The following is a 21,890-nucleotide window of genomic DNA, read 5'->3' as shown; positions in this document are numbered from 1 at the left end:
GTTCTTAAAAATATATATATATATAGGCCTATATATATATATTTTGTGAAATATTTTTTTATTTTTAATTTTTAATGACAATCAAACATGTGGGAAGAGGGGGGGCGGCGCCCCTAGCGCCCCTATGGGCCGGCCGCCACTGCTGTTAAGTAATAAAGATACCTCATACAAAGGTCTACGGATACCTTATTACTCTCCATGACCTGCGGTCAACTATAGCATAAATGACTATTACACCGTCTTTCTTGAACAATCCGAAGTGTTGCCAAACGTTTGATTTGTAGGTATTTTTCGGTGCGCTGTGTTTCTCTTTCTCCGCAACTTCCGTGTGTGTTGATAACTGAGACTCTCGTTCTCCGGAGTTGCGAAGCAAATATCAAAGATCGTCTCTGCTGAGCGTTGACAAGATGAGGGGATTTTATATGAATGAATCGGTTTTTTACCGATGCAAAGACGCTACGCAATCGATGCATCGCGAGTTCAACCCGGTTCAACCCAAACTGTAGCCGATGTGCACTCTTTCAACCGGTGCACTCGCATCTTGAACGTTTATGCCGGTGCACCGATGCGAATCGGTGAATCTTAACATCTCTAGATGCTACACAATTGGATGCTGTTGGTACCTGTTCATGTGGATAAATTGTAATCCCTGTAATGATGCTGTATGATGTCCTTTTTGTTGTTCTGTTGTTTTATGTTTTTACGTTTCATGTGGAACCTACTTGAGCAGGTCTCACTTGAAAAAGAGATCAATGATCTCAAGGGGCTCACCTGCATAAATAAAGATTTGAAATGAAATGAAAACGGCTGCTTATTCAAATTCAAACTGGATATAAGTGCCAGCTAAATTTCAAAATGATAATGGAGTTAATAAACAATTATTATATTAAAAATATGTATTGTTTCTTTAATCCCACAGGATAGCTTAAATTACCTAATAACATTTTGTCCAGAATGTCAATAATCAGAAATTATGCGAAACATTTTACCTGTATAATTGACTCAGTGAGGACATCAGTGATCACATTTAACAGCTCCGGGGCCTCTCCACTCTCAATTTGGAAGGAGTCGATGATGAGCTTCGTGATCTTGTACAAATATCCGCTGGCGACCTCAAGAGGCAGCAGCACCAGCACGGAGAGCCAGTTGAAGAAGTCGTGAACTGTGGCCCCTGCAAAGGCCCTGGATACATTGTGAAAGGAGGTAGATAAATGCAAAGTGAGATGACCTTTGATCTTTCTAATGGGATTACATATTATTGCTGTACAGGAATAAGTCATCTAGTAAGAAAGCATGAAAGTAAAACTATTTATAATAGAAATCTCCACATTTTGTGACTTTTCAGATACATTTGATGATCATAAATGATAGGCTAAATATAGGATATTAGACAAAGAACACAATGTTCTTGAACATGTTGAGGGCTTTTTGACTGCAGAGAAAGGCAGTAAAAGGAACCAATCCATCAAATACAAAAGAATTACCTGCGAAAGGTGCTGCGGTCACCAGCCTGCGTCATGGCGACGAGTGTGTTGGTGACAGAAGTGCCGATGTTGGTGCCCATGATGATAGGAACGGCCAGCTGGACGGATAACACTGCCGAAGCAACAAAGGTAATCTTAAGAGTGTGTGTGTGTGTGTGTGTGTGTGTGTGTGTGTGTGTGTGTGTGTGTGTGTGTGTGTGTGTGTGTGTGTGTGTGTTCATACTCACGTCCAGAAGAGACCATGCTGACCACTATGGATGAGGAAGTGGATGAGCTCTGGACCAGCAGGGTGACCAGGACACCGATGACCAGACCAGCCAGAGGATTGGACAGCACCGAGTTGTCCTGAAAGATGTCCCCCGCTGCCTTTCCTGGGCAAGGAGAACATAGGAGTATGTGCATATTACCTCCTTCAAACAGTAATAGTATCATTGGCTTCTTTCTGGACAAGGTTACAATACATAGGAATAAAAAGGTAAGTAACCATACAAAATACATCAATCCAACAATGATAAAACAATGATAAGGAATATAATGAAAATGCATTATAAGTGTTTGATGTTACTCAAATCTATGTGCTTTTGAGTAAGTCGTTAAAGCGTTGTGTTGAAGTTGCTGCTGTTCTAAGCTCTCCATTGTAACAAGAGATCTTGAATCTCAATAGGACAAACCTGTTTAAATTAAGTTAAACTAAATATAAAAGTGGCTTAAGATAGGTGTTACTGTGTTTACCTCCAACAAGCTGGAAAGCTGAGCTGAGGAGGTCAAGAGAGCAGATGAAGATGTAGAGGAAACCCAGCAGCAGGATGAACTTCCCCACCGACACCAACACTCTCCACACCTTCCCTTTGGTATCCAAAGCTAGAGTGAGAGCAGAGACTTGACAAATAAATAATAAATAATAAACATGGGAACAGATTGCATCAAACCTTTTTTGGGGTCTTTTCAAAGTCTGCACATGGAAACCAGTGAGTGATTCTTAACATAATCAATGGCTCTGTTACAAAGTAGTAGGACCATGAAGGTGGTAAAGATAAACAGAGTGCAGCCTTCATTAGTATTAGTGATAACAGCTGTGCTTTTTGTGCTAATACATGTTAAAATATCTGAAGTGATAAAAGTCCATTGCACTGCCCTCATGACTCATAACAGTACAGTTTGTTGGCACATGCTGAGCTGTCTGTCTCACTGGCTACTGTCGTTATCATATACATTATTATCTATGACTTCCATTTTATCTTTCTAAGTAGCCCGATAAATGACACTAATTTGATAAATTGTCGACTAATAGGGCAATTATGTCTTGGCAGAATCAGTTACTCCAGTTATACTGTTTATTTGAATGTATTTATATGATGTGCTTGTGTAACAATGTTATGTGCGTTATGTTATGTACACTTTGTCAGATGTACAGTAGGATATGTATACTTTAGTGGGCATGTAAATGTATTACATGGTCATGTACATCTAATCAGGAAACACGTTATCCTCCAAAAGTGCAATGATAAGACCACACTGTACCTTAGTAATAATTGCTCCATTACAAGTCTTTACCTGACCATGGGACCCCTGTGTCCTTCAGCTCCGGCAGGTCCCACGGGTCTATTTCCTCTGGCTCCTCCTCAACCAACGCCACAGTGGAGTGTGCAAGGCTCGCTTTGACCTCTAAGACAGACAAACCAATGCACATTTACGGCACTTCTTTGTAAAACTATATCAATTACATCATCAAAATTCATCAAAAGCCTTCTGTTGCGTTTCACACAAAAATAAATACCTTTGCACATGTTGTCATTAGCACAGATATTGTCGCCTTCCTCGCAATTATTTTGAGTAGCCATTGGCTAAAAAAAGAGAGGGGGAAAATTATATATTATACAAGGATTTCCTTCTGAATGATTGGGGGAAATGCTATTTTTCAAAATAAAAAATGTCACATACTTTCTAGGAAATGTATTCAAGTTTAATTTGAGCTGTATGAACCTTAATTGTCTGAAAAAGACATTTCAGTCAAATCAAATCATTACATTTGACCAACATGTATGTGTGTTACATACTTAGAGTTGTTTAACAGCTAATTATGAACTGTTAGACAAAGTATGTAACACGCACACAAACACACACACACACACACACACACACACACACACACACACACACACACACACACACACACACGCCAGGGTATTGATCTTTTTGGCATGTGGTCTAGCTGCAGTAAAATTCCATTCAAACAACATTATGATCAGTTAGATATTTGAATTAATGTGTTATCTATTAAAACAAATCTTTATTAATGTACTTATATTATATGATGTATATCATTCATGTACACAACACTCTGTGAATGTATGTCCATAATAGTATCAACACATGTTTTTAAACAATTGTATGTTTTAATGGTCGAAACAGGTAATATTTTTCAAGATAAATGTCAATGTGTTCTTTTATCACCTGATTAATCAATTCCATATAAATATAAATACTTTACCAGTATTTCAATAACCTGGATCAATTTTGTCCTTTGTGTTTGCAGCCAGGGCAAACGTGTTGATAGACTTACATGCAACTCATGTTAATCATTTATCAAAATGATACCTTAAGAACTTTTAACATAGAAATATGGCTTTGTACAAACTATAAGATATCTCATTATGTTACTATGATAAAATATGTTACCATCATAATAATAACAGCACACCTAAAGGCCTCGTAAAAATCTTAAGCTAAGTTTAGAGAAAAAAGTATATCTGTAAGAGTATAACTCAGGTATATAATACACTGTATAAAGCAATAGCATATCTTTGTGATTTATTTACCCTTAATACATACAATTTATTGTATTGTATTCAATCTCAAATAGTAAATTAATATGAAACAGTTTATACATCATTCAGATCAATAGAAGCTATGCTTGTCCTCACCTGTGGCTGGCCGCGCGAGTCCATGCTCCCTATGTGTGCTGAGCTCACCTGGGCTTCAGGTTTAGACGTGCTACCTCCACGCAGATAGAGTTAAAGATTGGAGGTTGAGGTTCGTGGAGGGCAGAGAAGAGTGTGATGTGCACCGTTCACATCACAGAGGGAGTTCCCTCACATGGATAAGATGACCGCGCCTTTCAAACCTTGCTTAGTCTTACCTTCAACTGTTAACTGTAATCTCTCTGCAGGTTGTGTTGCAATCCCCCTCACATGGTCCCTGATAAGTCCTGAGTTGGTGGTGTCTACCTTCACCTGCACCTACACTTGATGTTATTACCCAAACGCCTGGTTTTAGGCCTGAGATTTATATAAGGTTCTATTGTTTGTTGGTCCGTTTTGCAAATATGTCCATCCATTTAAAAAAAGAATTCCTGTATGGCCTTAACAAAAGTACTCCACAGCCCTCAGTGATGCTGGCTCCAGCTGGTGGTCCAATGTGAGAGGAGTGTCATCGAGAATGACTCCCTGGCAAAGGTTTATCCTAACAGATAGACCGCATGGGGTAGTGAGGGGGTAGCCGGATGTGCACTATGTTCTATTTTGGGCACATGATGAGATTTTTTTGGAGCAATGTATTGATTCTCTTAATACAGCTACCCATTGTTCAATACTTCCAACACATCAACGACTTACGTTTAGCCCCATCAAACTGTTGATGATGGCACAAAGAACTGAGAGGGACAAAATTCAGCCTCGGCCACATGGAAGCTGTGACTGGAAAAGGTTTGGAGGAAATCTATAATTCACTATGCTTTATTTGCATGAATTTATAAAGGAACTATAAACACTATAAAGAAATTAATAAAGAAAAAAAAAAGGAAATATCTTCTATTTTTTTGTCTCTGAGTGGTGTGCACACATACAGTCCCTATCGCTGTACTTTAACATCTCAATGCACAATGGAGTTTTAAATATGAATCCATTATTTGTTAACTATTAACTGAATGGTCAACTATTTTGATAATCCATTAATCATTTTGAGTGATCGTTTAGAAAAGCTCTTTGATTTCAGCCTTTTAAATGTAAATATATCTTGGTTTCTTAACTCCTTTATGACAGTAAACTTGAATGTCTTTGAGTTCTGGACAAAGAAAAACGTTTGAGGATGTCATTGTTGGCATTGGGAAACACCAATCAATATTGCAGAGTCCTGGAGGGATGATGTTTTGTGATGTAGGCCAAGCCAAAGGTTAGAACCACCCTGGTTCCCTGGGACAAAAAGCCAATGGGGTTTTTCCATTGAATCTTAGATATACTTTACATAATCTTCACATATGAACACCAAATGTATCATTTCTGAACTATAAACACAACTTTTAGAAGGTTAGAGCTATATTAAGCTCTATATTAGGCTACAAAGGAACTATGACTACAACTCTACCACTACAAAGCTGAAGGCAGACAAGTGTTTGATGGGTTTACATTAAACTTGCCTCTTTTAAGACTGGTTAAAAGATTTACATTTCTCATGTGAGGCATTTAAGACATAATTGACTGTTAGCTCAAGTGACCAATAATTAATCACAGGTGCCCCTCTACAGTGACAATGCAGCCAATTTTACATTTGATTGGCCCCTAAACCGCTCTGGTGTGTGAACAAAAAATAATCATAGCCCTCCTCTGTCACACACACAACCACAGATCAAACACAAATTAATTTTGTTCTAGCACTTCCTCTCATGTCATTTTGCCAGTAATATTGAATGGAGGATAACTGGGACAACAAAGGAAAATATACACCTCTATTTTTAGTTTTATCGATAAATGTAAGCCTATTGATTGTGTAGTCACTCATCATCACCCCTCTGTCTCTTCGTGCCTGCTTTGTCTAAACAGATACAATTTTTTAGATACTATCTTTTTCAGCACTAGCATAAAATATTAGCTCTACTTTATGCAATCACATGTAAGAGGCAATCAAAGTCTTCTTTTTCAATCAGTATCAACAGCATCACCTAGACACCATACAATGCCATTACAACATTTCCTATTCCCTATTGGCAACGTCTTGACATTGTTTGGATGTAAATAACTGGAATACTGTTGTTTTAAAAAAAACAATTGTCGTCATTTGTAGATGCAAAATGAACATACTGCAGCACAGAGTAAGCAAAATAGTTATACAATTGATACTTAATGAAATATTGTACTTATTTATGTAACTAAAGAAAGTGAATGTGCGAAATATAAAAATATAAATATAACAATGTAAGAGAATAGTGTAAAGTAATGTAGGCCTATGTAATGTTATGTTATTCTTCCAGTTGTGTAACTTGTGCAGCAATTAGCCTACAATGCAAAGGCTTAGTTGTGAACAATAAATACAATAGCCTATTCATAATCATATAACTTTTACTATGACTTACTATTACATTACTACTTTGTATTGCCATTATTATACCAAAAAGATATTCCACTGTTATTTAGGCTACAACCACTAGATGGCCTAGGTCGAATACCTTTGCAATGAGACTATCATTTACAAAATAAAAGACACATTTAAAAGCCCATTTGTCTAATTCATGCAATCGTTTGGGATTATTTATGTGCATGTATAGTATGTATGATCATTTGTAAAAATGATGAGCTCTGAGTATTTTTATGACAACAACAATTGTGTCGCTTCACCTTCAAATTATACTTTTTAACTTCCGGGTTATGTCAGTGAGTGCCGCTATCTGGAGCAATGACATTGTACCAAACAGAGAAACCAGACCGCCAAGTGGCTTACAGTTTGTTATTTAACAAGCTTTGAAACATTAAATAGGCCCGGATATTGTCGTCAACATGTCGTCCACCACCGCAGGTTATACAGAGGAGGGTACGCAAAAGGTAGCACAGGTAAACACAACCTTAAACACGCGTTGGGATGCTAACGTGTTAGCTGGCTAGCTTTAACTTTGGATGAACTGCGGATAGGGTTGTCTGCTGTTGAAAGCTTATTAGTTTGTGAGGTGGGACTGCCTATTTCGCTTGCCAATAAGCCTAGTGCGAATGAACTAACTAACTAACAGAATTAAAGCTAACTCTGGTGAGTGTGTGTGTTTATCTTCAGGAGCCTATGGGCGTTTCGTACATCCCCACAACAGAGGAGAAGAGGGTGTTTAAAGAGTGCGCCCAGGAAAGCTTTTGGTACAGGTGTAAGTCTCTCTCTTTCACATACAAGACATATTAAATGTGTTATGTTGTGTAAATAAACACAGCTAAAAGGAAATATGTCTTCTTAAATCTGACTTCAACATGCTTCCTTTACAGCTGTGCCCTTCTCGATGCTCAGCATGGGTTTCACTCAAGCCCTAGTTGTCAGAGGTAATGCTATTCACAATGGAGAGGAATCAGCCTGTAAAATTATTTTAAACATACTTTACATTTTCAATTGACCCTTTTCTGTTTATTTACAGGTGCTCTGACTGCGCATCCAAAGTTTGGAAGTATACCCAAAGTCGTCTGTAAGTTCATGGTTGTTAAAACTGGGAGATTAGACATTTTGCATCATGTTAGTGGACAAAATATTAAGAACACCTCTAACTGTAAAAAATAAATAAAAGCATGAACCAACAACACAAACTACAGTCCCTAAAAAATAAGTCGATTGGTCTGGTGTTACTAATAAAACTATTATCAGAATCAATCAGATTATTATTCCGGTGGGACATTTGTTTTGTGAAAAATCTTAAATCTGGATCAACACCTCTCCAAAACAGTTTTACTGAAAAACTGAACGTTGTAAAATCTTTAAGGTAGGAATTGACTGTTATTGGACTGCACTAGCATTGACCGTGTTCGCCAAATAAACCGGCAGTGGAGTTTTTATTATTAGTGTGATATGAAACCGCACATCCCCTCTGACTGAATTACGAAATGTTTTTAACTTGTTTTCCTAGTCAATATGTGAGGACTGTCAATAATGTTATTAGCTACTGTATCATATTCACTAACACAACTCTTCTCAGTGATGATATCCCTTGCTCCTAGTTTAAATGTGCCTGAATATTATATGAAAGAGCAAATAGTAATGGCCAAAATAATGTCTGATCAAGAGTGAGGTCTTAAAGAATAAAATATTTAATTACAAAAACGTTTGCCTATCCAGTCGCTGGTGTTTGTGCCTACTTTGCTGGGAAAATATCGTACATGGGAACATGCCAAGAGAAGTTCAAGAGCCTGGAGAACTCCCCTCTTGGAGAGGCCCTCAGAAAAGGACTGCCTCCACGAGTGTGAGTACCACACACACACTTACTCGTGTGTGACTCTATATGCTTTCATCCTCCATCTACTACTTAAATATGTTTCTGTTCTCTTCCCCAGATCCAAAGGCCCTGAGTCAGAGATGAGTGACCCAGACACCCAGTCATTTGACACCATGTTCCAGGCTGCAGAAGGCCCCAGCCACGCGCCTGTCGCCCAAGGTTATGACTACAATTCAGAGTCACCTGTGCCAATGGGCAAAGCAGATGACTTCAGCGCTCCAGGGAGCTACAGTATGTTTTTCAGATACAGTGTAATAATTAGTCTTTTGAAGAGTTGTTAAAATAATCAATATTAAAGAGCGTCATGATGATGAGGTTTCACATTTATAATTGATGCAAACTTGCAAAGACAATGAGCCGAGTGTGCTTTTTCACAGATTAAATAACTGAAGAGTATTTCTTAAAGATAAGTTAGGCTTATTGATGGCGCCAGACATCGTTTTCCTCATTCTACTTAATAAATCAAACTATGAAATGTGTTTCCTACTCCTGCTAAGTTTCACTATGTCCTAGATAACGCTTTTTGTCCCTGTCTACTGTCCCCACCACTTTCAGTTGAAGACGAAGAGCCCAGGAAGAAGCCCATCCTCTATGAGGATCTGAGGGGCAAGAACAGAGAGAACTACGAAGTCACGCTCACTCAGAAGTCAGAGACTCTGCTTAAACCGTCACCTGATAGGGAGCCAGGGAGACCCAGGAAAGACGGTAAGCTTCTACTGCAGAGATGTTTAAAACACTTGCTGGGTTGGGAAAAGACTAGGAGTTGAAATGAGTGCAGCTGTTGTTTTTAAATGATTCAGTAAAACACTAAACCCTTTCTTCTTGTGTCTCTTATGCTACAGTGAAGAAGAACATCTATGGAGATTCCTGGGAGGAATGAGTCCTTGTGTGAAATGAAGATGTAATCTGTACACTGGCATCACATATACTGCAGTATAGATGGCAGCCCAGTGGTTTAGTTGTTCCAGTCTGACTTGTGTCCTGAAGTTGTAGAGTTTGATATGTCTTTGCAAAACAGTCAAATAAAACAAAATACAAGAAGAAAAAAACTGTCCTCTATTCTTAGACACAAAAAGATCATATTCAAGCTATAGAGCACAATTTGGATCGACAAAGACAGCGTTGATTGGGTTATAACTGTTATTTTTGTAATCTATCTCAAGGGACGTATCGATTTAAAAAGTGTATAGCTTGACCACAACATCAGCAGATCATAATTAGTTTTGTCACACTATACAAGTATACCTTGTCCTTAGTTTTGCCTGAAAAATGAGAGGATGAAAATAAATTAGTTTCAGTCCAGTTAACATACACTAAACTTAATCCTGCCCTCTTTAAATATACTGGATGTGTGTTACGTATGTTTGTTTTTCTTCCAAGACTTTAAGTATTTAGTACACAAAGTTTATTTGTAGATAGTAAAAAATGTTTATTTTTTTTAAATGTATGTACAAAAGTTACACAAACGTCAAACATTTAAACAAATGTCATTAAAATACAAGCTTCAGACGGTCGACAAATACTGTAATACCCTACTGTAAAATCAAGCCAAAAACGATAGACGCTGCAGGTGCCTGGCAGCAAGGCTCCTCTATATGGTTGGAACACTGTAAAGCAATTAAATAAATCATCATGCTTATAAATGAGCATGACTATGACCGTGGCCGTCGCTATGGCTGTGGTTGCAGCTTTGGCCAACACTCTGCTGTGAACCATGTCCATGATTTGGCCCAGAGCCTTGGGGAATAACAGGTGGTGTGAGACCGGAAAGAGCGGCAGTCGAGTTGGACCAGCCTTCATAAATATTGGCTGTCATATTGGCTGGGTTCATGCTGGACAATGGAGCATAAGCCTGGACCGGGTAGGAACCAGGGGTTGGATTGATTTGTGGAAGGAGTGTTTTCCTCCTCTCCTCTGTGGAAGCAGGAACAAACTTGATACCCCTGATGCTCCTCAACAACCGGAAAGGCATCATCTTCTCCAGAGTGCCAGCCCTTTCTGCAGATATATTCAGAAGAGAGAACCATCCTTTCCCATACATCCAACCAACCAGGATGGCAATAATGTTACAGGGGAGCACACTGTGAGGAACGACGGCAGTGGTGATTATGAGGAGCACCCAAGGCAGAGCCATGGTGGGGAAACTGACCCCACACAGGAATCCTTTAGTCATTTTTGTGTGCATGGTAGTGAGAGCCACACATGCCAGGGCCGCAGGAAGCAGCCCCTCTGCGTGACTCCGGCTGCTGTCTTCTTGCATTAGATCCAGGAAGCTATAGAAAAAGCCTGTGGTGGTCGACAGCAGCAGGAACAAGAACAGGAAGCGAACAGTGCCAACACCTTTCTCGAGACTGCCGCTGAGAAACACCAGAGCTGTGATGTTCACGAGGAGCTGAGCAGAGGTTTTATGGTAAAAAGGGTACGCCAAGAGCCTTTGGAGGTGCCCATGTTGAAACACAGTAGCACCAACACTGAGCACTCCCTGAGTGAAGTTGAAATATGTTTGTATGCCGAACAAAGCACACGATAAAAGTACCACTATTACAATCCCGCTCGTGAGGTCAGGAACCAAACCTTTGAACTCTTGAAAGATCCATTTAAAATGTTCATTTCGCATCATCTTGAAAAACCACTTCAGATATCCACGGCTGATGAGCGGAAGAAAAAGTTTACCTGTGATTCGTTTGTCTTCACACCGGTATATCCAGATTGCTTTAGGGCCGATGTTTATAAAATATTTAAAATGTTCGGGCTGATATATGCCCTGATGGATAACTTAAATGTGCGAAAACTATGTTTTTTTAAAAGGGCAACACTTAAATTAAACTAACGCTGTTCGATGGCAAGCTGTTTCCAGAAGGAAGTAGACTCGCGCTGCTTGAGTGTTAAATTAAGACTTCTGGTCAAACTTTCAAAATAAAATATGTATTGACAAAGACCGGCACATTTTGTGTGAAAATTGTATTTAACTGCGTGTGAAATCAAGGCATTTAAGCTGTATCTGAGTCTTAATTTAAATCTATAGCCTGTTGGGTTCAGATTCAGTACAAATGTCACATCTCTCCAACGTTCATGGCGTATTTTGAAGGATTTTTAGAACAACTTCCGGTAAACTCATAAATATTATAATCATCATAATATTTACATATAACCAGTTGTATTAATATTTTCAGCGTTAAAATTGGGGATAAAAAGTAATGATTAATAATAAATTATAGCAGCAGCGGTGAAAAATAACTAAACCGAATTCTACGTAAGGTACTGTATTTTACTTGATTATTTCCTATTGAGTAAATGTAATGCTTATACTTCAAAACATTTACTTGATTTGTAAAAATGTTGAATGCAGAACACAAGATATTCTTGAACATACATGTACATGTCTTGTACATATATATAGAGACAATGATAGAGATATGGATTTTGTTGTAAGAATTCTTACATTTATAAATGCAAAATATTTCCATATTTATAATACCTACTGAAGTCATAGTAAATAATTACACTTAAAATAAAAAACAGGACAAATGCTGCATGCCATAAAGCACCCTTCATTCCTTTTGTTAAAAAAAAGGGGAAATTATCAGGCGCAGCGCCGTAGTCCATTGGAGTGAACGGAGATGACGTAACTCTCAGCGTAAGCGCGTCTGTCCCATGGATGTATAATAAGAGGCTTGTTTGAGACAAGCGAGACCTGCGCAATTTCGATCAACGTCTTGCTCGTGTGTTGCATGATGGTTAGTCATTTTGTCCGACTTGCTCTGGAGGCTCGCTCACATGAGACGTTGAAATCTCGCGGGACAAAGACGCCCGCAGCCTTGAGAGCGAGGCGCGGCGAGGCGCCGCAGTTCCTCTCCACGGGCTGCGGAGGCGAAATGCTTGATGGGAAACGACTCGCTGGTATCTCGAGCTGAGCGCTCATTGGTGTTTTTTACCCCGTGCTGCTGATGAAGCTCTCCAAACTCTCCAATTGGCTCGGCAAAAGTTTGTTGTTGTTTTGTGTCAGTTTTACGTCGCCACTTCCATTCACATTTTTCATCATTGTTCCACAATGTTTATCATCATGAAATTAATATCTATATATGTTATACTATACTTGCACTGCTTACCGTTTTCATATTTTATATATCTTAGCATATTCATACACACTGTTCATACTGCTCACAGGCTGCTGTGTATATCTAGTGTATTCATACCCTCACTGTTTATTCATCATTCAATTCATTCTATATTTTATCCTGTATATTGTGTACATTACTTTTCACTTTACTGCTTGTTGCACTCCTGGTTGGAAGCTAAACTGCATTTCGTTGTCTCAGTAGGCTACCTGTAATATGTGCAATAACAATAAAGTTGAATCTAATCTTGAGCAGGAACAAATGTATTTACTTAGTACATATCTGACATTAACGATTAAACACGTGTGCATTCTTTATAAATGCAAACCGAGTCAAGCCATCTCCGGAGGTGGCGGTATGCACCTTAAAGTGGTTTGCAATCCGCCAAAAAACCGAGAGAAGAAGAATAAGAAGGCGAAGATGGCGAAGAAGAAGAAGCCGACTCGGAGCTGTCCGACTTCAGGCGAGCTTTTTGAGACCTCCCCCGGCTGCGATCGGCTATTCTCGTCTACTTTCGAGGCGAGCCGCAACGCGTCTCAAACAAGCCTAAGGTCTGTCCCTTCCGGTGTCTTCCGGTTACTGCGGCGGATGTTGATGTTTTGTTTCGGAGCAAAACGATGTGAACTGTTTCGTCTCCGGGACGGGTGGATATTTCTGTGCGGTTGTCTTCACGGTTCTCTGTGTACTCTTTTAACGGTACCGTTTCGCTGTTCGTCGGCATCGTGTCTGTCCCGGTGTCGGTCCCGGGAAGCGCGAGGCCGAGTTGTGCAATGATGGAGGACTTTGATGAGATCTACGAAGAGGAGGAGGAGGAAGAGGAGGACGAGGACAGGGCCGCGGAGGAGCAGCTCCTCAAGTACGCTCCGGACCCGGTGGTGGTGCGAGGTTCCGGCCACGTCACTGTGTAAGCACCCGGCGACACTTAGGGGCCACCAGAGAGGAGTTTACCGGTACCGTTAAGAGATCAGCAGCCGCGGTCTCCGTGGATCACTGGCTGTTAACTGAGTTAGCATGGTGACCTAGCGCAGACAGCTAGCTACTAAATTAGCACCCAGCTAACTGGCTATAAGTGGTTGATTAGATTGAGCTTTCGTTTTAGCTAAAGTAGCTACATCACATACTTTTTTTTAACGTATGTTGTTGTATTTGCTATTTTTGTGTTATCTAAATTAGAAGTAAAAGTAGAACTACCAAAGAGCAGGGATACTTTGTTACAAGTAGCCGACAAGTACAAAAGTATTGGCATCAAAATATACTTGAGGTACTAAAAGTAAAAGTTTCCATTATACATTGGCCCATCTCAGAGTTATACATGTTTTGATTATAATTATTGATGCATTAAAGTGTTTATCACAGCTGGTAAAGGTGGAGCTAAATGTTTTATAGTGCAAGCTTGTGAATTTACTCCAGGTGTGACTAAAGTCTTATTTACGTGTTGATTAGGTTTCACATCATTAATCCAAATCTGCAAAGTAACTAAAGGTATAAATAAATGCAGTAGAGTAAAAGTACATTACACATCTGAATTAACCTCTGAATTGTAGTGAGGTATAAGTCCCTACAAATGTAACTTTACTGGTACCCTCAATAACATTTCTGTGTAGCTAGCTACTGTGTTAAAAAAAAAACACAAAGTTGTAACAGTATTAACTGAAGGAGCACACAACGTGCTGATGATTCACTTGAAATTAAAAGTGTTGTTTCGTTGTTCACTGCTCTCTCGCACACTACAGTGTTGATACTACATTGTATGCCAGCACTCCCTTTGTTACTCTTGTTGGCACATATGGCTGTGTAATGTAGTGAAAAATAAGATGTATGATGTTGTGGGCAATCACTTTTGGTTTGATTTAGATTTAGGGTACATGGTCATATTGGGTTTTTGGCGGTCTAACACAGCCATGTAGGCCTATCATTTTTCACATAGCTAAGATGCTATAATATCCGATTTTAATATAATTATATGTTGTCTGTTTTATGGGGCTCCTTTTATAAATCAGATGGTAGATATGAGGAAGTTTATCCTTTGGCATATTTAACTTGTCAAAATAACCCCTGATAGCTGCAGGCGTAAACTAGGGGGCCTGCAATGTAAAATAGTGGTAGACTTGATGCCCCTTTTGTAAATTTTTATTTTAACTGCACATATTTGCCTATGTATAACTGAGTAAGGTTTTCCCTCTCTCCCACAGGTTTGGGCTTAGCAACAAATTTGAGTCAGAATTTCCTTCAGCACTTACAGGAAAGGTGAGTATCTTTTTGTAATAAATAATGCATATGACTCATGGCAAAATTACATTTTCACATCTTAAATATGTACCTTATATTCCACCAGCTAACACATCATACATAATATATGATGCATGTTGTTCTCTGTTGGCACAACAGTGTTGACAGTAAACCACATGGAAATGCAGATTACATGTACAGTGTGGCAAAAAAGTATTTAGTCAGCCACCAATTGTGCAAGTTTTCCCACTTAAAAAGATGAGAGAGGCCTGTCATTTTCATCCTAGGTATACCTCAACTATGAGACAAAATGAGAAAAAAAATCCAGAAAATCACATTGTCTGATTTTTAAAGAATTTATTTGCAAATTATGGTGGAAAATAAGTATTTGGTCACCTACAAACAAACAAGATTTCTGGCTCTCACATACCTGTAACTTCTTCTTTAAGAGCTTCCTCTGTCCTCCACTTGTTAACTGTATTAATGGCACCTGTTTGAACTCGTTATCAGTATAAAAGACACCTGTCCACAACCTCAAACAGTCACACTCCAAACTCCACTATGGCCAAGACCAAAGAGCTGTCAAAGGACACCAGAAATAAAATTGTAGACCTGCACCAGGCTGGGAAGACTGAATCTGCAATAGGTAAGCAGCTTGGTGTGAAGAAATCAACTGTGGGAGCAATTATTAGAAAATGGAAGACATACAAGACCACTGATAATCTCCCTCGATCTGGAGCTCCACGCAAGATTTCACCCCGTGGGGTCAAAATGATCACAAGAACGGTGAGCAAAATCCCAGAACCACAGAGNTGGGAGAATGTCATATGGTCAGATGAAACCAAAATAGAACTTTTTGGTAAAAACTCAACTAGACGTGTTTGGAGGAGAAAGAATGCTGAGTTGCATCCAAAGAACACCATACCTACTGTGAAACATGGGGGTGGAAACATCATGCTTTTGGGGTTGTTTTTCTGCAAAGGGACCAGGAGGACTGATCCGTGTAAAGGAAAGAATGAATGGGGCCATGTATCGTGAGATTTTGAGTGACAACCTCCTTCCATCAGCAAGTGCATTGAAGATGAAACGTGGCTGGGTCTATCAGCATGACAATGATCCCAAACACACCGTCCGGGCAACGAAGGAGTGGCTTCGTAAGAAGCATTTCAAGGTCCTGGAGTGGCCTAGCCAGTCTCCAGATCTCAACCCCATAGAAAATGTGATTTTCTGGATTTTTTTTTTTCTCATTTTGTCTCTCATAGTTGAGGTATACCTAGGATGAAAATGACAGGCCTCTCATCTTTTTAAGCGTCAGAACTTGCACAATTGGTGGCTGACTAAATACTTTTTTGCCCCACTGTATGTGGCCTAGATTAAATTGATTTAGAACGCTACTCAAAGCATTGAAACCCTCCATCTGAAAACACTCAATGTTACTAACTGTATGTACACTTCCTCAGGTGGCACCAGAGGAATTCAAAGCCAGTATCAACCGTGTGAACGGCTGCCTGAGGAAGACACTGCCGGTGAATGTGCGGTGGCTCCTGTGTGGCTGCCTCTGCTGCTGTTGCACATTGGGCTTCAGTTTGTGGCCGGTCATCTGCCTCAGCAAGAGGGTGAGGAACCCATCCGTTTTGCATATCCATCAACATCATAGTGAATCTAATTCTGGAAAAAGGGATAATAATATCAAGTAATTATCTCGTTGCCTTCCAGACAAGAAGATCTTTAGAGAAACTCCTTGAGTGGGAGAACACCAGACTTTACCACAAGGTGAGCATTGAAGGTGTACATTTAATTTGTACCCCTGTAATTATGTTGTATGTCCTTTTTGTTTTCTGTTGTTTTAAGTGTAACCAATGTGCTGCAGGTCTCCCTTGAAAAAGAGATTGTTGATCTCAATGGGATTTTACCTGGTTAAATAAAGGCTACAAACAAACAAAATGTTTTTTGTGAACTTAATATGAAATGTTATGAAAATGTCTGATCAATATTGCTCTCTGTTTGCAGTTGTGTTTGCATTGGATACTAAGCAAAAGGAAGTGTGAAACCAACAACATGATGGAATATGTAAGTATCTGTTTGAGAGACAATAATAACATCTAAAACACAAGGTCTGGTACAAAGATGACATATTTTACAACTTGAAATACAGTATATATCATGGCGGCAATAAGTGTATTCTCGTCACAACCAATGCAAGGTAAACTGGGAATGACCAAATCCATGTCATTAGGTAATCTGCTAGAGAATGTATGCTTGAATGTATTTCATTGTTTCATGCAGTGACCAGCTGAAGTTAAGCTTGGCTTTACATTTTTGCTGGAAAACCATGCATATTTTTCTGAAACCTACATTGCTAAAATTAGTTTGAACTTTGCCTTGCACATACAACCTATGATAAGTGGTAATTAATCACAATTTATGGGTTATATATCAAATTCCTCATGTGTTTCTCAAAGACAATCTTTCCTTCCTGTCACTGTCTGTCATTATTTTCATTTTAGACTTTCTATAAATAATGAAAAATGATAATGAATAATCCACTAAATAAATACCCGGCACATTAATGTACCTGATATCATTGATGCACAACGTAAAACCTGAGATGTTAAATTGATAGCTACCTAAATTGAAACGCCATTTCCTACCACTTCTCCACCCTCTCATAGTAACAGCTTTCCCTCTTATCTCCTGCAGGTAATCCTAATAGAGTTCCTACCTAAGATCCCCATCTTCAGACCGGACTAGCCCGAGTGTGGCGGATCTTGAACCTCCACGGCTGCCCAGATCTGTCATAGAACTACAATGGCTGCCAAGCTCCCGAAGAAATTCCCTAATATTTATGTTTACAGGGTAGCATCGATTTTCCCTCTTCTCTTTTACTCGTTCTCTCGCACATAACTTCTCTTTACCCTTGTTTACAAATCCAGCATCCCAACACTTGTTAATGGATTGCATTCACCATTAAATCACGACTTACCGAGCAAGCGGGCACAACGTTAAGCCACGCTAGCCAGCACCAACCTGGGGATGTCAGGGGAGAACCAGCTATGGGCAGCGTTATGGATTTTGGAGCAGGAGACTGGACTCCTAAATTGAGTTCTCTGAGCTGTGACTGGAATTGTGTCCCTGGTATGTTCCCAAAACTAAGCACATGGCACAGTCAGGCCATGAGAAAAAACCTTCACGTTACCTACTGTCTCACCACCAACTTCACCTGCAAAAAACCACCCCAGTGCTTTTGTAAAAGTTGTTTTGGTTCTGTAGATCATTATTTAAGGCTGCGGATGCAACATAACGCACAACCTTAAAGGAACCTTCATCCAAATCAACTCTGTAGCAGACTGCCTAGTCTTACAGGAGCATGCTGGGCTCTCAAATGTCACTCCTCTTCTCCACTAGCAGACATCCTCCTGTCAGCTTTATGTCTCTGCGTCACCCCTAACCCAGTGACAATCACACAGTCTGACTGTATTCTCCGTGGTATGAATGGGTCTTAATGCTGAACAGTTTACCTGGAACAATTTGTCTTCAACATTATGTTTGTCCAGGTGATGGGCTGGCTGCCTAGCAACTGCTTTTACTGCGCAGTGGAACAAGTAAGCTGGAAGAAAGCCACTAGTGAAGCAGACACTTACATCTCAAGTTTTGTTTACTTAAATAGTGAAAATGAGTGAGTCAATGCTTGCAAAACTTTTCACTGTGTTATGTGTGTCTTTGAGAGAGAGAAACAAGCAAAAAAGAGACACATCAGACATTAAGAGAGACTATACTCTGTAAAGCAGGGTTCTTTCTTTGATGCTATTGTTTGCCATAAAACATCTTTGTTGCTTTTGTTGTACTTTATAAATGCGTGAGTGGGCATATAGTCTGTGCATTTGTGAAATGGGCCTTTTTGTTTATTGATAAGATTTGCCATTGTTTTATTTTTGTCTTTATGGTCACATGTCAACACTAAAGCACACAATGAGTCCTTAACACCGCCACATGGCCTCTGTTCCTTATCGGCTGACCTTGGATTACCTTAATGAATGCTCAAGTTAAGGATGTGGCTCTTCTGAGAAAGATAATCTGTTAAGATATTATCTGACTAATACAGAGGTCTGGGGTTACCATAGGTGTTAGGTCCTCTTTATAAGGTGTTAATACCAGGGTTATGTATCATAAAGCAGGATCATTTAAATTAGCTTGATAATTGCGCTGAGTGTCACCAGACTACTCCAAAGTCAGTTAGTGGACTTCAAGCTGCAGCACTAATCAGTTTTTTCATATTCTGAAATATTCTATAAATGAAAATGACAGAATTTTCCAGCAGCAGGCTGATGTTTTCCCTCAGGAGTAAGAGACCAATACAGAGATAAAAGAGTGCACATCTTAAACTTTGGTTCATCATTTGGCTTCAAACAGGACTCCAAATGAATGCTCATGTGGCTTTTTTGGTTTGTCCTTTATCTAGCATCTTATTCATCTTACAATCATGCTTTGTGAAAAAGCTGTAATATACATTTTAAACCTTTTAACATATATCATAAAGCACAATTTAGTTTGATGAAACGTACAACCATTTATCCATAAAGGATAGCATATAATTAGCCTTTCCCACTCGGCACACCTCATGATTTATTAAAACATCCACAGACTAAGATTGAGAAAGGCCACTTTGATTTAGGTCACACAGCTCCAGTGATTGTATGAGTCACTCTCAGGGGATTATACTTATAACAACATGTATTATTGGAAAATCCTACTGTCAGGTTTGTTCCAGAGTTACATCAGGGGCTCCTGTACAATACTCAGATAACACATTATTGAATAATTAATAACTAATACATTTGGCTGTGAAAATTGAAAAATGCCCCTTAGATAAAGAAAACTAACCTTTCTGTGGTCTTCCTATTTGATAGTAAAGGAAGCACATACTCCATGGACCCACAAAGAGCGCAGACATTGTGTTCATTTATATGTTTAAATACACAAACATACACTATTACCTCTGGGTAATGAAGTGATATCATCAGTCACTTTCCTATATTTCTGATTGTGGTCTGTTCTATATGAATCAAGGCATAAGGCCATATGCAGATATTTGTGGTGTGAGCGCGTATGTGTGTATGCAGATTCAAGTGTTCTTCGTAGATCTCAGACTGTGATTGAATCCTGCACAGAAAATGAGTCCTTTTTTTATATAACCCTGAGTGGTCTGTGTGTGTGTGTACGAGGGAGAGAAAGATATATGTACATATGACTCATGAGCAGGTATGCAGATGTACAGTAATAAACTACCAATAAACAAGGCTATGGGCATCCAAGTCTGCGTGATTTCCCCCCCCCCCTGCTTGTTTACATTAAAGGTCCCCTATTATACTCTTTTTCAACAATATATTATAGGTCTCAGATTTATACAAAAAATGCTTCTCGAAATACCAAACAGATCATGCATGCAATAACCCCTCTGTTTCAGCTCTGTTCCAAAAGTGGTGATTCTGTGTCCGTAGCTTTAAATGCTAAATAACTGCCACTCCCCCTGCAGAGTGTGATTGGTTTGAAAAAACACAATGTTGCTCTAGGAGGAGATTCAGGTGATAAGGTGGGCGGGTGTTACCTCGGTTGGTTATGAGCGATGAAGTGACGAGTCCTAATACCCGGAAGTGAGTTAGCATTCTACCACTACCGGTTCCCTCGTCTCGGAGTCAATGGGATTTCTCCATAGGATTTTGGAAAATAGCTCGAAATAAGGTCTGTGGTTGACACAAATTGAAGAGACAGATCACGTTTTTTTCTACGACATTAAATACATCAGCACTGACCCCACTTGGTGATTTTTGAAGAGTTTACGTGTCCGAAAAACGATGGTTGTTAACATGTGGCTGAATAGGACTACAGAAGTTGTCGAGGACGTTGTACGTCATTACACCGAACACTCCCGCTAAGTTTGTTTGCCCCTTTTCTGCTTGAAAGCAAGTAGCTGCGCTCTTGCAAACTGTTAAAACAAAATCTTCAACTGGTACAATTTTGAATCTGTATTTTTGAATATCGATCTTAAGTTGGCGTGACGTTGAAGCAGCGACCCTGCTGTAGTTCGTTTATAGCATAACGTTAGCAATTTGCTTCTGGCGATTAGATTTATGATTATAAAAGTAGGGTGGACATGTGGATATTATCCAGCTGAACAGGTTCGTTTTCCACAGACCTTATATCAAGCTAATTTCCAAAATCCTATGGAGAAATCCCATTGCTTTTTTGTCGAGGGAACCCATGCGCAGCTTATTTCCGGGTATGTCGTCATCCCTGCACCACTCTATTGGCTAATGGTTTCACAACCCAAAAAAAACCTTGTGACATCACAAAGTGGCCAACATCTGCTCAGCTCATTTTCAGACAGGTTTTGATATAAATAGATCAGGACGACAAATCGAGAGAAAATATTTTCACCTGGAACTTTCAGAATCTCACACATAGAGGGGACACATATGTATGTGCAAAATACATGAAAAAGTGAATTTTGCATAATAGGTGACAAGGCTGGAGCCACACGAGGACGATAACGCAAACGGACCGAAATCGATATCAAAAAAGTCTTCCGTCCACACGCAATAGGCACCAGAAACGTGTCCGTTCACACGGGACCGCTCAAAAGCGCTGGAGACGCTGTAGTACATATGCCGGGCCTGTAAGTGGTGCTGTACTCCTGCCACGTTGCCATGGTTGCCCTTCTGTTTATTCTCCGCTGTGGACGCTCTGGCTCTTTTTCTCCCTCCCCGAGGCAAGCGTTTGCTCCTGCTATAAATATCTCCAGATAGTCCACCAGCAGATGAAAAACACCAC

General features: G+C 39.6%; 3 protein-coding genes across 3 annotated transcripts; 2 read left to right on the top strand and 1 right to left on the bottom strand.

Annotated features, from left to right (window-relative positions):
• Positions 1-989: 989 nt before the first annotated feature.
• LOC104959921 (sodium-dependent phosphate transport protein 2B-like) lies at positions 990-4,432 on the bottom strand (the record flags this gene model as incomplete). The annotated part of the gene is made up of 7 exons (XM_010787831.1): positions 4,409-4,432; positions 3,262-3,328; positions 3,039-3,149; positions 2,217-2,345; positions 1,712-1,855; positions 1,485-1,596; positions 990-1,182 (listed from the first exon to the last, which is right to left on the bottom strand). Coding segments are annotated over exons 1-7 (780 nt in total), but the record flags the coding sequence as incomplete, so codon positions are not given.
• Positions 4,433-7,112: 2,680 nt separating this feature from the next.
• On the top strand, positions 7,113-9,769 carry LOC104959919 (OCIA domain-containing protein 1). Its single transcript, XM_010787830.1, has 8 exons — positions 7,113-7,306; positions 7,521-7,605; positions 7,721-7,774; positions 7,867-7,914; positions 8,559-8,682; positions 8,774-8,946; positions 9,271-9,420; positions 9,558-9,769. Exons 1-8 carry the CDS (start codon positions 7,253-7,255, stop codon positions 9,593-9,595), a joined length of 726 nt encoding a protein of 241 aa, XP_010786132.1. The 5' UTR covers positions 7,113-7,252; the 3' UTR covers positions 9,596-9,769.
• A 3,554-nt stretch (positions 9,770-13,323) lies between these two features.
• chic2 (cysteine-rich hydrophobic domain 2) lies at positions 13,324-20,360 on the top strand. The gene is made up of 6 exons (XM_010787829.1): positions 13,324-13,737; positions 15,026-15,080; positions 16,523-16,678; positions 16,779-16,835; positions 17,073-17,132; positions 17,763-20,360. The coding sequence occupies exons 1-6, from the start codon at positions 13,604-13,606 to the stop codon at positions 17,811-17,813; spliced, it is 513 nt and encodes a 170-aa protein (XP_010786131.1). The 5' UTR covers positions 13,324-13,603; the 3' UTR covers positions 17,814-20,360.
• The last annotated feature ends 1,530 nt before the right edge of the window (positions 20,361-21,890 follow it).

Source organism: Notothenia coriiceps, unplaced genomic scaffold (assembly GCF_000735185.1).
Source record: "Notothenia coriiceps isolate Sejong01 unplaced genomic scaffold, NC01 NC01_scaffold00031379, whole genome shotgun sequence".
Taxonomy (NCBI): Eukaryota; Metazoa; Chordata; class Actinopteri; order Perciformes; family Nototheniidae; genus Notothenia; species Notothenia coriiceps.
Note: the sequence above shows the minus strand (reverse complement) of the source record. Positions and strands in the feature narration are given on the sequence as shown.

Bases quoted from the DNA above. Each gene is read 5' to 3' on its own strand.
- LOC104959919 (XM_010787830.1), top strand. From the start codon at position 7,253: ATGTCGTCCACCACCGCAGGTTATACAGAGGAGGGTACGCAAAAGGTA. The intron at 7,775-7,866 runs GTAATGCTATTC...GTTTATTTACAG, and splicing joins TCAAGCCCTAGTTGTCAGAG to GTGCTCTGACTGCGCATCCA. The intron at 9,421-9,557 runs GTAAGCTTCTAC...CTTATGCTACAG, and splicing joins AGGGAGACCCAGGAAAGACG to TGAAGAAGAACATCTATGGA.
- chic2 (XM_010787829.1), top strand. From the start codon at position 13,604: ATGATGGAGGACTTTGATGAGATCTACGAAGAGGAGGAGGAGGAAGAG. The intron at 15,081-16,522 runs GTGAGTATCTTT...ACACTTCCTCAG, and splicing joins CTTCAGCACTTACAGGAAAG to GTGGCACCAGAGGAATTCAA. The intron at 17,133-17,762 runs GTAAGTATCTGT...TATCTCCTGCAG, and splicing joins CCAACAACATGATGGAATAT to GTAATCCTAATAGAGTTCCT.